Below are 15,285 nucleotides of genomic sequence, written 5' to 3'. Positions count from 1 at the left end.
GAAAGTCTCCACGGTTGACGTACGGCGACAACGTCTTGAGACAAGGGCGATACAGGAGCTCCGTGTCCCCCTCTGTGAGAGATCGATCAGCACTCTACCTGTCAAGACTGGCAGCGACACACTCTGCAGGAGGCTCACCGACACACTCTGCAGGAGGCTCACCGCATCCCGTGAGTTGGCATGCCTCCCATTCACGCACGCAAGCACACGCGAACACACACACACACACACACACACACACACACACACACACACACACACAGCTTTTATATGTTCATAATGTCCCTGTAAACGCTATAAGCCACATTTTGTTTATTTTGTCCATTAGGAATCTATTGGCACTCCAGGAACAAGAACAAAAGTCAGTAAGGTAAGCCTACTGTGCATAATTCTTTACTTATCATTGCAGATTTGTGTGTGTGTGTGCTGTGCACGTGTTGTTTTTTCTAAGCACTTAGACAGTTAAAGTATTCAGCACTATAGACAGTTATTATTTCAAACTACTAATAGGTATTGTAATAATAATACATTTGTACACATGGACAAACTCTGAAGATGCCCATGTAACATTATTTACATTTCATAGCACATGACAGGCCATTTCACTATGAGAAGTATTTAACAACCGCTCATAATCTTTGGAAATATTTGACAGTAGTCAAATTAATATGGCAAAGAATGTTATGTCGTGACCATTCTGTATTGGTGTTTAAATCATTATTATAACCAATAGTCACTAATAGGTATTTATGATCTTTGCGGACTTGTGGTTGTTTAAACTTTGTTAATACTAATGGTCATTGAGATACTTCCAGATTGGGCCTAATTGGGCAGCCACATCTGAGCTCAGTTATGAAGAGTCAATTTGGACTATTTAAATGTTCTTTCATTCATTAATTTGCTTTCGTTAATAGATATTTAAAGCAGATATTCACTACAATGTCACACAACAATCATTCTTTATCTATTTGCGATTTATAGATACAAATAAAAACAATTCTTTGACCGCCTAAATCAGTGGTTCTCAACCTGAAGAGTCGGCCCCACAAACACACAAAGCTGGGCATAGGAGGGACTAGCGCCCCTCAAAAAAGAAGAAAGTCCAATACTGTATCAAAAGTAATCATTAAAAGCGTCAAATGTAATATAAGAAAGATGCAAAATTGTGAAAATAGATGATCTACAAGCTCACAACGCCTCACTTTGTGAGTCATTGTGAGCTTTTAGATCTGCCATTCCCACAATCTGTGGAACCTAGTCAAACAAAATGTTATGCCTCAGTTCAGAGAGAGGGTCCCCAGTTCGAATATGATTCTTTTGGAGGGGTCACGGCCTGAAAAGGTTGAGAACCACTGACCTAAATCAATATATTTTTGCAACGCTAACATACTAACGGTTATGAAGTGTTTCACTAACCCTGGCATAGTAGAAGATGGTTTGCTGTGATCAACACCCAGCAAGCACAGACAAAGGTAAAGAATGACTTATTGCTACGATGCATGGCTATAGCAAACATTTTCATTGACCTGAACTAATACAATTTCTGATGACTAAATACTGACAATAACATAAGCTCCTTCCATCTCTTTTTTTTCATTTCAAGATGGCCGACCCTACCAGACATGTCACCGTTTCACATGCATCTCATGAAGAGGATGACCTGCCTCCTCCTCCACCTCCCCCAGTACCACCCAGGCCCCTCAATTACGAAGGGCCCCCGTCACTAACAAGCCTCCCTGCGCCCCCGCCCAAAGAATGCTTCTCCACATTCTACCAGCAAAGACAGAAGAACGAGTTGAAGAGGCTGTTTAAACACATTCACCCGGACGTGCGGGATAACCTCAGTGACGTCGTGGATGAGGAGATAGTCGAGGCAATGCAGGCAGAAATCTCCCAGGGAGCAGATGCAAACTATCTGGCAGAAGTTCAGTCGATGAGGTGGATCTTTGAGAACTGGTCTCTGGACAACATTGGGAATCCACATGCAACCAAGAGGCTTCTGGACGAGGAGCTCTTACGAGGCGGAGACGTCAGAGGCACCTCCAACATGTTTGAGCATCTCGACGGTGCCCAACAACGTGCGTTTGCAGAAAGGCAGACCTCCGTCAGAGGGGACGTCAGAACATCAACCTGGTTGTTTGAAACCCAACCTCTAGATGCCCTGAGTAAGCCAACAGCAGAGGAAGGTGAAATAGTTGAAGCCGTGCTGAAAGAACCCATCCAGGCAGGTGATGTGAGCGGGGCTCGGCTCCTCTTCGAGTCCAGACCACTCGGCGATTTAGGGCGCTGCAACTCCATCGAAGACCACCACTTCCTGAAACTTAAGTCGGAGCTTCAGGAGCAGAAGGGAGACGTTCAGAAGACTGTGAAACTCTTCCAGACCGAGCCGTGCTGCGCCATCAGGGACGACAGTGGCAACGTCCACGAGATCAAGTCCATCTGCAGGGAGGAGATCAAGAGCAGCAACATCAGCACTGCACGCTGGCTCTTCGAAACCCAACCTTTGGATGTCATCAATAAGAGTACAGACGGAGTGAAGATCATCCGGGGCATATCGCTGGAGGAAGGCCAGCATGGAGGAGTGGACAGAAAGAAGTGGATGTTTGAAACCCAGCCGTTCAGCACAATACAAGAGGGGATGGAGGTGCACAGGTTTGAAGGAACCGTGGCTGACTGCACACAGGAGGCTGACGTGGAGAACAAAAGGAAGCTCTTTGAGACACAGTCCATGGCAACTCTGAAGGGAGACTCCACAGAGGAGGCTCTGGAACACAAAGACATACTTGGAGGGGATGTCAAGACCTCCATGTGGCTGTTCGAAACTCAGCCCATGGACGCTCTCAGTGAAAGCTGTGAAGTGGGACACTTGAAGAAAATCTCCCTTTCAGCAGATGAACGAGGAGAAGTGAAAGGCAAAAAGCAAATGTTTGAGAGTAACTGCAATATTACTAAGAGTGCCTCAGTCAGAGAGCACGATATTGAAAGGGGTGATGTAAAGTCATTCAAAAATCTTTTTGAAACAATTCCTCTGGGCAACATCGCCCATTCTGGTGATGTGAGGATTGAGAGGAAGGAAAGCGATATCACAGCAGGGAATGTGAAAGATAATAAAGCATTGTTCGAGACGACTCCCTTGTATGCCATCAAGGACTGCTCAGGAAATCTCCATGAGATCACGACAGTCAGCCGAGAGGAGTCCATCAAAGGGAACGTCCAGAACTACAAGTGGATGTTTGAGACCAAGCCCCTGGACCACTTTGCGGATGGAAATGGAAACGTGGAGTTAATCAAAGGCATAACCAGGGAAGAGGATACAGAGGGAGACGTCAAGACGGCAAAGTGGCTTTTCGAGACCCAGACAATAGACGGTATCCATTCCAAGTTCAACCAGACAGAGCAGTGTTCCTCCGCACAACAGGAGACTGTGCACAAAGGTGACGTCAAGACCTGCAAGTGGTTGTTTGAGACACAGCCAATGGATATTTTGTATGACAAGGCTGACAAAGTAAATGACAAAGAGGCCATTGAAAACGCTAATGTGAAGTCCTTCACTTGGCTTTTCGAATCACAACCTTTGGACAGCATTAAAAACAGCGAGGAGCAGAGTTTGAAGTTGTGCGACACCATCCAGGATGCTGTTAAATCTGAAGTGGGTGTCAAAACAGTGAAACACCTTTTTGAAACAGAAACGTTGGATAAAATCAGAAAGGAGACAGTGAGATATCTCAGCCAGGTAGATGTTCAGTCAGGAGATGTGTCACGTGTCAAAGAGCTCTTTGAATCCCAGTCACTTGACGAAATAGGTGCAGAGATAGCAATGTCCTTCGATGAACAGAACAAAGAGGAAGCCATTGAGAAAGGTTCCGTTCATAAATGCACCTGGCTGTTTGAGAACCGACCGATCAGCACAATCAATGACAAGGAACATAACGGCACAGACGTGCTCCAGGTCAACGACGTGGAGGCTGGAGATGTGCGCAACAAGAAGTTCATCTTCGAAACCTTCTCGCTGGACAAGATCCACGACCAGCCTCTTGAGCTGGAGTCACTCTGTGTGGAAAGGCATGTGAGCAACGTTGACGTGAAGTCCAGCACCATGATGTTTGAATCCCAGCCACTGTATGCAATCAGAGACAAAGAGGGGCAGTTTCATGAAGTGACTACAGTGAAGAAGGAGGAGGTCATGAGTGGTGATGTGAGAGGAGCCAGGTGGATGTTTGAGACGAAGCCACTCGACGCCATCAAGGCAGAGAATGAGGTTTATGTGATCCGAGCGGTCACCCAAGAGGATGTCAACAAGGGGGATGTGAAGTCAGCCAGATGGAAGTTTGAAACGCAGCCACTGGACTCCTTCGTGAGCCAAGATAATCCTTCCATCAGGGTTGTGGAGGACTTGGGAAGCAGCAACGTGCAGCTTAATAAAACGTTGTTTGAATCTGAGAAGTCAACCCACCAACAGTATGCGAGGATGGTTAGTGTCACCGATGTCCAGCAGGGCGATGTCAGGACCTCCACGTGGCTCTTTGAGAATCAACCAATCGACAGCCTCAAAGGTGAAACTCAGGAGCAGGAAGCCCTCACGACTGTCCACAGGGAGGACAACCAGAAAGGAGATGTAAAGCGCTGCACGTGGCTGTTTGAATCCCAGCCACTTGACAAGATCAAGGAAGCTGATGCCACCTTATCACAGGGTGCTGTGAAAGACATACCAAAGTCTGACGTGAAGAGCACTACCTGGCTGTTTGAAACCACTCCACTGGACAAAATTACAGTCACCAGCGTTGCAGACTCCCTTTCCCAATTGTATCAACTGGAATTTATTCACTCAAGTGGCATTGTGATCGAAGCAAATGAGATTGGCAGCGTCAACATGGTGAAATATCAGCTAACCAGCACAGATGGAGTACAGATTCAAAAGGAGGAGATTATTGAGGGAAACATCAGGAACATCATGTTACAGTTATTATGCAAGCCTACCTTGATGCCCCAGATTACTCTTCTTCGAGAAATTGAAAAGGGTCAAGTAAACAAAACAATAGTAGAACTCCCGAACAATCAGTCTGCATCAGCTCTGAATCTGGAATGCGATCAGCGGATACAAAACATTGCCCAGACCATCGATAACCTTCTTGTTCAAAAGAATATGTCTTGGAAAAAAGGAATTATAATGCAGGAGTCTGCACAGGGACAAGCAGAAATGACCGTTTACTCACTCGTCTGCCGTTGTGAATCCAAAACAGAGAGCCAAGACATTGAAAGGGGTGATGTAAAGTCTACCATCGGCAACCTCTTAGCTACTGCCAAGAACCAGCAGGCCACGTCCTCCTGCAGAGTGGATGAGAACGAGAAGGGGAATGTGAACCTGTATAAAAGCTGCATTGAGAAAGGCGATCTACAATACCTTAAGAGTCTCCAGACGGAGACGTCAGAAGATGATGAGCTGGTGGTGACTAAGGAGGACCAGCTGGAAATTGTGCAAGGGGATGTGAAAGAAGCAAAGAGAAGTCTCTATCTGCAAAAAGGAGTGGAGCGAACCATTTCTGATGTTTTGCCAGGAGACGTAAAGAACACTAAAAAAGTATTTTCGTCGTTCGAGTGCTCCCTCAGTGTTGAGAATTGTATACCAAAGGAAGAAATCATCCCCGGGGACATCTCATCAGCCAGGAAACAACTAGCAGTAAAATCTCCAGTCATGATGGAAAAGGAGGAGGTCGTGTCCGGTGACATCAAAGCCACCATGCAGTCATTGGAGCGCGCCAAGCAACAGAGTATGCATGTTGAGCGTGATGTCATCAAACCCGGAACCATCTACGACATGGACCTGGCCGTGCAGGGTCCCGAAACAGAGGGGAACCAATTGCAGAAAGAAGAAATCATATGTGGAGACGTGAAGGCGGCAAAAAGGTCCCTCGAAATGGCAAAGAATCAAAGTATGCAAGTGGAACGTGACACCATTGGAACCATCTACGACATGGACCTGGCCGTGCAGGGTCCCGAAACAGAGGGGAACCAATTGCAGAAAGAAGAAATCATATGTGGAGATGTGAAGGCGGCAAAAAGGTCCCTCGAAATGGCAAAGAATCAAAGTATGCAAGTGGAACGTGACATCATTGTTCCTGGAAAGATATATAACCTGAATGTCTCAACAACACAAGAGCAAAGCTCCACAACGGTGACACACTCCATGTCATCCTCCTCTTCCAGATGCCAGCGGATAACGACAACTTTTGAAAAGGTCAGTAACACAGAGAAAGAGCATGAATGCCATGGTGCAATTCAGGCTTGTCAAAAGGGTTCCATGTCACAAAGTGCAGTTATAGTCACTAATTTTGCACAACACTCACTGCCACCAATGGTAAACTCCAAGAGTGATGATCAGAGCGCAGAGGAAGAGGCAGAGGTTGTCAAAGGAGATGTCAAGGCAGCCATTAGGTCTCTGCAGAGTGCTGCAGGAGAGCAGAAGATGCTAGACAAAGAGGATGTTGTAAGAGGTAACATGCAGATGGCCCTGCAGTCTCTTGAGAAGTCTAGTGTAAATGTATCCAAGGGAGACTTTAAATCTGCAATGTTGTACAGGAATTCAGGCAAAGCTTGTTCAGGGAGCAAGACAGTGCACAAGCAGTGTGTTGTGGTATCTATGCCTCCATCTGACACTGAATTGTCTCCTTTGGTTTCAGTAACCTATGGAGCACCAGCGCCATCCATCACAACAGAGACTCCAACCCCCTCCAGCCCTGTAGCAATATCGCATGGAAACTCTAAAACTGTTGTGCCACCTCCGCTCCCTCCGAAATCAAGTGAGAAACCACAGGAGCAGAAGCCAGCTCTACTGCCCAAGCCACAACAGCCAACAGTTCTACGCAATACGTTTCCACCCCCAGCTTCCAAAGTCCCATGCCCCACCAAAGATGGCGAGGAAACGTCCATAATTCAGAGCCAAAGGAATTTAGTAAACAAAGAAAAATCAAGTGACATTGAAGCTAATGACTTACATGATAATGCAGTTCAGAAGCCAAAGAAGGATACAACAAAATCTGCAGAAAAAACAACTGATTGCCGAGCTGACAATAAATGTAATAAGTCACACTTCACTGAAATGGATAGAAATGTGATACAGAAAATCAATGCGGCTGAAGAAATACAGATGTGTATGCAGACTTATGCAGGAGATGCAGAGCATGACATGACTACAGGTTTTCATGTGGCCCTACAGAACTTTGGGAGAAAGGAACAAGGTACTACTGACAGAGCCCCTGTATTGGCCAAAAAGAGCAAAATTATAAATGATGAGATTTGCCCAGAAAAACAGATAAACAACACTGAAGCACAACCACAGAAATCAAATCCCAGCATTCACCACAAAGAATCCTGCAACAATGAATTGCAAAAAGCAGCAGCAAACATTCCAGCAAATACTTGTCCTATAAGCCAAAATCACGAAGAATCGCAAGAACCTGAAAATAAAGTTGTTTTAAGAAAGAAGAAGCCAAAGAAGGAGACAGACGATGAACGATATCAGAGGCTCTCAGTCTCTCGAGACGAGATCATGAAAGGAAACGTAAAAGCAGCGATGGAAATCTTTGAAAATCTAAGGAAACGAGAGGAACTCAAAGTAATCCTCTCTCAAGTGCAAGAGATGGAGGGAGAGACCAGCAACGTAGATGTCCACTCCATGGCGACGTTATTCGATGATGTACCCGCCTGGATAGTCACGCCAAGTAGAAAGACAAAGCAAAGTACGGAAATTCACGAAAGGAAGTTTGAAATGGAAACACGGGACGATGATATGGAAAGCACCTCATCTGTCGAGACGGCATTTGAAGATCTTGAAAAAGCGAGCAGGGAAATAAGAAACCTGAAGGAGCAGACGTTAGCCAAGCTCATGGATATTGAAGAGGCGATTAAAAAGGCTTTGTACTCCGTCTCCAATCTGAAATCTGAAGCCGACATTGCAGGGTTATCGGGGCTGTTCGATGAGTCGTTGAAATCTGAGCAAAGCGCTCAGCCCGTCAACAATATCAGGAAGATCAGTATTGCGTCCAGTAAGAATAAACCGGAGCAAACTGAGTCGAATGTGAAAGCAGCCTCAGCCTCGAGTTCTTCAAAACCACCAGAAAGCCCATCTACCAAAGGTCACAGAAAGCCACTGGTCAGGCAGAGCAGTGGTCCGTCATGCCCCTCGTTCATATCAATTCACTCTGCCGCCAGAAAACACACAGACCAGCCAAAAACAAACGGAGATCTGGACCAATTGTCAGCAAACGTGGTTTCCTCAAATCACGTCCACACTCCCACTCCACCACCACAACGTAAGGTCAGCGTAATCGAGCTGAAAACTGCTGTTCCTGAACCTCCAGCTGGAATCGTTGGCAAAAAGAAGACCGTCAGTGAAACGTATGAAGAGACCGATAGCTTCGGCAACTCCTTCAGTTCCTTCATGACGTCGACGCTCATCACAAAGCAATGTGAGACCAAAGCCTCCGCGATGTTCGAGGTAGTCGGCGGCCCCGCTGCATACGAAGTAATGTCACCCCGGTTGAGAAAGAAGTCTGACCACCGTTCCTTTTTAGACAATACCCAGAATGCCAAGGAGGGAGGGACAGTTTTTGTAACATTCAACAGCCAACCAAAGACGGGAAAGCGTTGAAATGCCCAAAAAAGACGAATTCTTGCTTTTATGTATTTATAAAAATTATGAATTCATGACTGTCACGATTGTCAATGGTGTCATACAACTAGTTTATCTTCTCATGAAATCCCAAAACTTAAAAAAAAAAAGTGTATTATGAATTTTATACTGTAACACTATAGTAACTTATGTCCTTTTATTAAAGTTAAGCAATATGCTTGATATGTTGTGTAAAGATCACATGAATGTAAAATTAAAGTTATCGAAAGGTTATTGATATTTTTGTTGTCTCTATAGTGTGTTCATACAGAATGCTGCTTCACTCATTGATTTTCCTACATTATTTTATGAGACTTATTCTTAGTTTTTTAACCCAATTCACTTTAAAAAAAAACGTTTGATCATTTCATCGTCTACTCAGGGTTACTGTATGTGAACACCCCAGACAGTTTTTAAGTTGCTCGATTCAGTATTTATATATTTTATATTCATTTTTGGTTTCCCTGCCCCCTTCCTATACAAACCCTTGGTAACTTCAACCCCCATTTTAACCATGTTAGATTAATCGAAAACAATAATTTTTTCTGGTGACTGATACCTAATACGTGAGGGGGCCGTGTAAGTAATAATAAAACACGGGCCCCTCTCGTATTAGGAGGGCAGTAGGCTATGAGTCCCCAGAAAAAAGGACAGGTGTTTTCGATAAATCTATCATGGTTAAAATGGAGTTTGAACTAAGTTACAATAGGGTTTGTATAGGAAGGGGGCAGGGCAGCTAAAATGAATATCAAATATCTAAATAGTAAATACTGAATCGAGCAACTTAAAAACTGTCTGGGGTGTTCACATATAAGACTGAGTAGACGCTGAAATTACCAAAAGTTTTTTTGAAAGTGAAATATCCCTTTAAAAGACCATAGGCCGATTCTACAAATGCCTGCTATTCTAAATCAGTAGTTCTCAAACCTGTTTATGTCAAAGATCCACATGGTATGTAGGCCTATTTGGCTGCATTGGGAATTTGGGACCCCCATCTGAAAATGTTTGGTGACAGGAAAATCCTCTCCCCAGAAGAGAGGATTTGTGTTAAACAACACTTTCAAGATTTTTCATAAATGTACAGAAATAGCAGATGTGCAAGCTCGCTTTGTAGATCTGCTATTTTTGAATAGCCAACATATGAAATCTAAAATGACACATATGCTTTCCCGGTTTTGTTGGGTTAATAAAATAAAGTAATGTAGTTTCACTTTTGCAACAAGAAAAGACAAAAAAGGTATATATTATAATATGTTCATGAAATAAACAGAACTAATTGACACAAAGCACAAACATGGGGTACACAGCATCATGGAATAAGGTTGAAGTGTGCAGCATTGCCAAATTCATACTTCATAGTACCATGGTGTCCCGCTCCAAAAATAGCACAAAGCACGGTGCGTTGTGAGCTTGCAGATCGCCTATTTTGGTGCAGCTGGACACCATTGTACAATAAAGTTTAAATCAGGCTTTACTGGCAATCAGGAGAAGCCCTGCGTGCAGCATGAAAGCAGAGACACTAGTTCAGACTGGGTTTCCAAATTTGATAGAATTGGTCTGTTTTATAAAAGCAGTATGCAAGCACTACCTTTACAGCTGTTGCTTTTTTAGACCTGAGGACGATTCTTCAAATGTCTTCTAAATCCTGACGGTTTTCTTTAAAAACCCTATGTTCCTATGTCAGTGGTGCTCAAACATTTTCATGACAAGGACCCCCAAAAATATATGTAATTGGCCGCCGACCCCCATATGAAAATATATTGTTTCAGTGACCCCCCAGAACCAAATATTTGAGTTAAAAACGTTCCATCTGAAAGAATATATATTCAAAGATTTGCACGTTTTCACGATTTTTCAAAAAATTTACAAGCTCGTGCCGCGCTACGAGCTTGTAGATCTGCTATTTTTCAATAGCTAAAGTATAACATAATGCTTACAATACCAAAGGGGGTTCCTGTCCAGAATGGGTTAAGCTTGTAGCTGCAGATGTACAGCACAATCATCCAAAAAGTTACTCAAGCATTTACTGTACAATGCTAATAAACTACACTGTTCTGCAGGAATTGGAACTACATTTTATGAACATTATTCCCACCAAAGTACCTCTGACAACATATTAAAACATAATTAAACATTGTTTCAAAATGTCTGCTAGTGCCATGTTCTTCAAATTCCACAGTTTGTGAGGTCAATTCTCTTAAAATAAATACTTACAATATGGAGTTGGTATTTCATTTACCAATGCAAAACTAAAGGGGGCATGCTGGTAGTCAGAAAACAGCTCACAGCTCACTATTATAGGCTACATTTAGCTGCAGATGTTAATAAAAACTTTGTTTGGAAAATGTAGAGCTACATTTATAAACTGAATATATACATTGAATAGTGTTTGTAATCTTTATAGTTCCAGTTACCTGTCAAGGAAATGTGCTCTGCCTGTTTGACACCTGTCTACCCCATGGAAAAAATGGTGGCCAATAAAGTGATCCTGCACAGCAACTGTTTCTGTTGTAAACACTGTAAAAAGAAGCTCAGGTAAGATGCCAACAATGAATTTAATTGCTGTCGAAACAAATCACACTTTTGAATGAGATTTTGTCTTTGTGGACCAATTCAAAATTCTAAAATAAATTGGGATTTAAAAGGAGTAATCTAGGGTTAATATAGTATGGAAGTGTTGACAAATTCTTGAAATTTTCCTTTAATATTATTCTAATTTTAAGAAACTTCTGGAAATCTTCAAAATAAACTAAATGACCTGTTGCATTTATGCTTATTTACAGCATTCAAAATTATTCTTCCATTTATGGGGAGTTCTATTGCATCTTTCACTACCAGCAACTTTTTAAAAGAAAGGGAAATTACGATGAGGGGTTTGGGCACAAACAACATAAAGACCGCTGGCTTCAGAGTAACAAAGACATGGATGAACCAGATGCCAAGAAGACGCCCAAAATGACCACGGGGGGCAAAATCAACATCATCTGTGACACAGCAACGCCCTCTGCTGATGCGTCTGCTGCAAAGCCACCCACAAGAGAACCAACAAAGAATAGTTGCGACAATAATAAGGGAAAGTTGAAAGTCAGTTGGCCACCACAGAGAAAGGTTAAAGCTGGTCGCCCAGCTCAGCAGGTACACACACCCTCGAGGTGGAACAGCCCATTTGACATAGATAAAGCAGCTAAAATGTCAAGTCCCATTTCAGAGCATCATAATGACAAGAACAAATTAAAGATGATTGAGGGAGAAGTCAAGAAAGTAGAGAATGTGAAAACATTATCAAAATTCTCAATTTCAGAAAAGAATGCAGAATCTAAAACACAGTGTTTTAAGTCAGCAGATAACTCAGCTCCACAGGAAAGACTGTGGGGTTCTTTGACCAATCGAGCACTTTCCAGAGAGCGTATCTCAAAAACAGAGATAGATTTTTCTTCGGCTCGCTTAAGTAAAGTTGCGACCACTACAATGACAAAAGTAGAAAACAGGGGTTTGACACCGCCCAAAATGAATCCAGTGCCAAATTTGGGGAAAGGCTCTCCATCCAAAGTTAAGAAAACTGTCCGATTTGCTCCAGAAGTAGAGGCTGCTCAAAATGAGCAACTGTCCTCTGAGCTCAACTTGGAAGCAGAGGTTGAAGACACATATCAGCAGAATTCTGATCAAAGTGAACTGCAGCAAATGGAAAATGCATCAGGCATATATGGCAATGCAGAGATGAAGGATGATAATTTGCCATTTGAGTTAAGTGAAGAACAGGTAGGAAATGAAGTAATCTTTAATCCCTATAAATCCAGCTGTCAGGAAAAAACTACTGACTTGAGTGAAAGACAAAGTATTTCTGAGACATCAGAGGCAGAACTTACTGGTATGGAGATTAGTCAAGAGGTCCCTCAGACTCAAACAAGGTCAAAAGGACTTTTAGTGGACAAGCTACACGCCGACAGAGAAAGTGACAATGCAGCTCATGATGAGAAAACTACAACTCATGATGAGAAAACTACAACTCATGATGCGTCATCCAAAGAACTTGGTAGCCCGTTAACGCTTTTGGGTCCTGCTGATCTAAATGTAATGGGGAGTCAGGTAGAGCACGCCACGGCAGAAGACAAGAGTCTTGAAAACAATACAACTCAGGCAGAGGAGAGAGACGTAGAGACTCATGGGCAGCAGAAGGGTGTTGCGAGATCCAATTCCCTCAAGGGTTCTGTTGACAAACAGGCCGATAAGATAAATAGCAAAAAAGGATCATGGTCAAAAGGAAAGAGTCCCCTTTCCAAGCTTTTCACAACAGGTGGTGGCAATGAAAAAACTAATAACGGTGAAACAAGAGATAACAGTAAACCGGAGAACAAACCAAGGGGCATCTTTGGAAAGCTGTTTCAGTCCTCGGCAGAGAAGAAGACTGACGAGGCAAGGTCAGCCACACTAGAGGAAAGGAGAGACATTGACAAAGTTCAAAGGGAAATTAAATATACAGAAGGGGTAGAAATAGCAAAGGCTGTGAACACATCTCAACCCCCTCCCCTAGAGCAGGAAACTGTGAACACATCTCAACCCCCTCCCCTAGAGCAGGAAACCGTGAGCAATACGCAGGACAACTCGCATTCCACTGACGCCAATGTATTGAATATTACTGCGGACAACCGCAAAGGTAGTGATGTTGCCGGTGATGATAGAAATGTTGATCAACTGTCCAAAATAGCTCAACAACAAATCCTCATAAATGATCCATTTGGTGACCCAGAATGCATTTTACAGAACAATGAAGGTAGAGGTACTGACATGGCTGTGTCTACAGACACTGCTTGTATTCCTTTGGAACCAGTGGCCAAAGTATCTGAGATGTCCACCATGGAGATGATAGCTGAGAAAAGTGGCATTGAAAGTTTGGGTGATACACAGGAGCTTCCTGCATTCTCTTTGTCTGCAGATGTCTCCGATTCACTTGGCAGGCTCGACTCTCAGGCCATAGCTGAAAATCCAGATACACTTGGTATCACAGGTCAACTCATGATCTCTGACCCTGCACCCATAGAACAAAATGAGAACTGGACCGCAGATCCATTTGATTTTACTGGCAATACTCAGGGAACAGACTTTGACATATTTGGCTCAGATAGTATTCTTGCTCAACCACCTGCAATGAATAATTTTGACCACGGCAGAGATTCTTCTGCCTTTCCCGACGATATCTTTGGGATTAGTGACATCTCAAACAGTGCAGATGTCTTTGCAGTGCCGCCAAGTCAAGCCATTTCCAGTCCATTTAGTGACTTCCTGGGTTTAGACAGTTCAGTCAGTGCTACACCAGCAGCTCAGAGTTCAGATCCTTTCACTGAGAACATGGTGACATTGGAGCATAAAATGCTGTCTGTGTCTGAAGCCAGCAATACAAATGCTTTCACAGACTCTCTCGACTCTCTTCTGGAGCCCCTGGGCAGTAAAACTGAACACGTGACGGAAAGTCCTCGCACAGACAATAGCTGGATGGATGATTTGCTTGGATAATACCATGCATCAATAACAATAAAACAGCACAGTAGCCACATATAACACAGTAACATGATATGCACTTGTGTTGCCTGAAAATGAATTATAAAAACATTACACATTAACCATGATCAGATTACACTTTGCTTTGCATTTTATTTAGAAAACTTCACTGGATGTCTGGATCTGGATGAAATATAAATCTGGTGCTTAAAGTTGTCAATAAATAATATTTGGTTCCTCTAAGCCAAGGGAATAGAATAGGAATAGGGAATAAAATAAACCATGTACTTTAGGCACAAATGCACACAAATGTTTTGAGTGAAATGTCCAGTTATGCTGAGAAATACACTTACATTGAAATGTGTTATTAAAATGTGATATTACAATTTCAGTTTCTTTACCAGTTGATATCAAATACTGTTTCAAAGTACATTTCTAAATGCATTCTTAATTGCTAATGTATGTAAAACATTCTCTTAACCCTCGCATGACTGAGAGGTCATTATGACTTGATTATCTTTCAGAAGGTTCCCCTTCCATGTTGTTAATTAATGATTAAAAATGCTGATGAAAAAATGTTGCTTGTTGTGTTGTTGGTAAATGTATGCTCATATCTGCAATGTAATACAAAGTCTCTGGGTCTGACCATCCCAGCACAGAAATAGCGTTCATTCACCACAAAGTGTCACTGTTGTGCAACCCCACACACACACACAGGCCAGGGAGGAGCGCTTGTACAGTACAGTACAGGTACAGTACAAGTACAGTACAGTACAGCACCACTGACTTCAGACGTGTCTGATTTTTTTTCCCGGTGATTTTCCGGTGTTATTGAATTTTGTTGTTCTTTTTCATGTCAGTCTATGAATTGATTGCATAGGGCCTAAATGGAAACAGTTTGAGTGCTATCCCTTTTAGACAAAGTGTTTGACATTTGACTGTAAGGCTCTCGGATAAAGTTAATATTTTGTATTGAAAAGACTCCAGTAAAGTAATATAGCTCCTCAAAAAGACATAGCCTACCCTAGCTGTCTCAGCGTCACAATCAAACAGAGATCAATAATACAACATAATTAACTTCATATCACATGACACAAAAACAATGCTCCATCCTTAGTACT

General features: G+C 42.9%; 1 protein-coding gene across 2 annotated transcripts; it reads left to right on the top strand.

The window, feature by feature from the left end:
* Window positions 1-8,662, top strand: xirp1 (xin actin binding repeat containing 1). Of its 2 annotated transcripts, XM_083781423.1 has the most exons (4): window positions 118-170; window positions 329-370; window positions 1,604-6,235; window positions 6,678-6,813. In XM_083781423.1, the coding sequence occupies exons 3-4, from the start codon at window positions 1,604-1,606 to the stop codon at window positions 6,678-6,680; spliced, it is 4,635 nt and encodes a 1,544-aa protein (XP_083637549.1). In that variant the 5' UTR covers window positions 118-170; window positions 329-370; the 3' UTR covers window positions 6,681-6,813. The 2 variants fall into 2 exon arrangements, with proteins under 2 accessions (XP_083637548.1, XP_083637549.1); XM_083781422.1 differs by having other exon boundaries at window positions 1-170; window positions 1,604-8,662.
* The last annotated feature ends 6,623 nt before the right edge of the window (window positions 8,663-15,285 follow it).

Source organism: Protomyctophum parallelum, assembly GCF_964188405.1.
Source record: "Protomyctophum parallelum genome assembly, chromosome: 14".
Classification (NCBI taxonomy): Eukaryota; Metazoa; Chordata; class Actinopteri; order Myctophiformes; family Myctophidae; genus Protomyctophum; species Protomyctophum parallelum.
The sequence above is the reverse complement of the archived record's forward strand: the minus strand, read 5'-3'. Positions and strand labels throughout refer to the sequence as shown.

Bases quoted from the DNA above. Each gene is read 5' to 3' on its own strand.
- xirp1 (XM_083781422.1), top strand. From the start codon at position 1,604: ATGGCCGACCCTACCAGACATGTCACCGTTTCACATGCATCTCATGAA.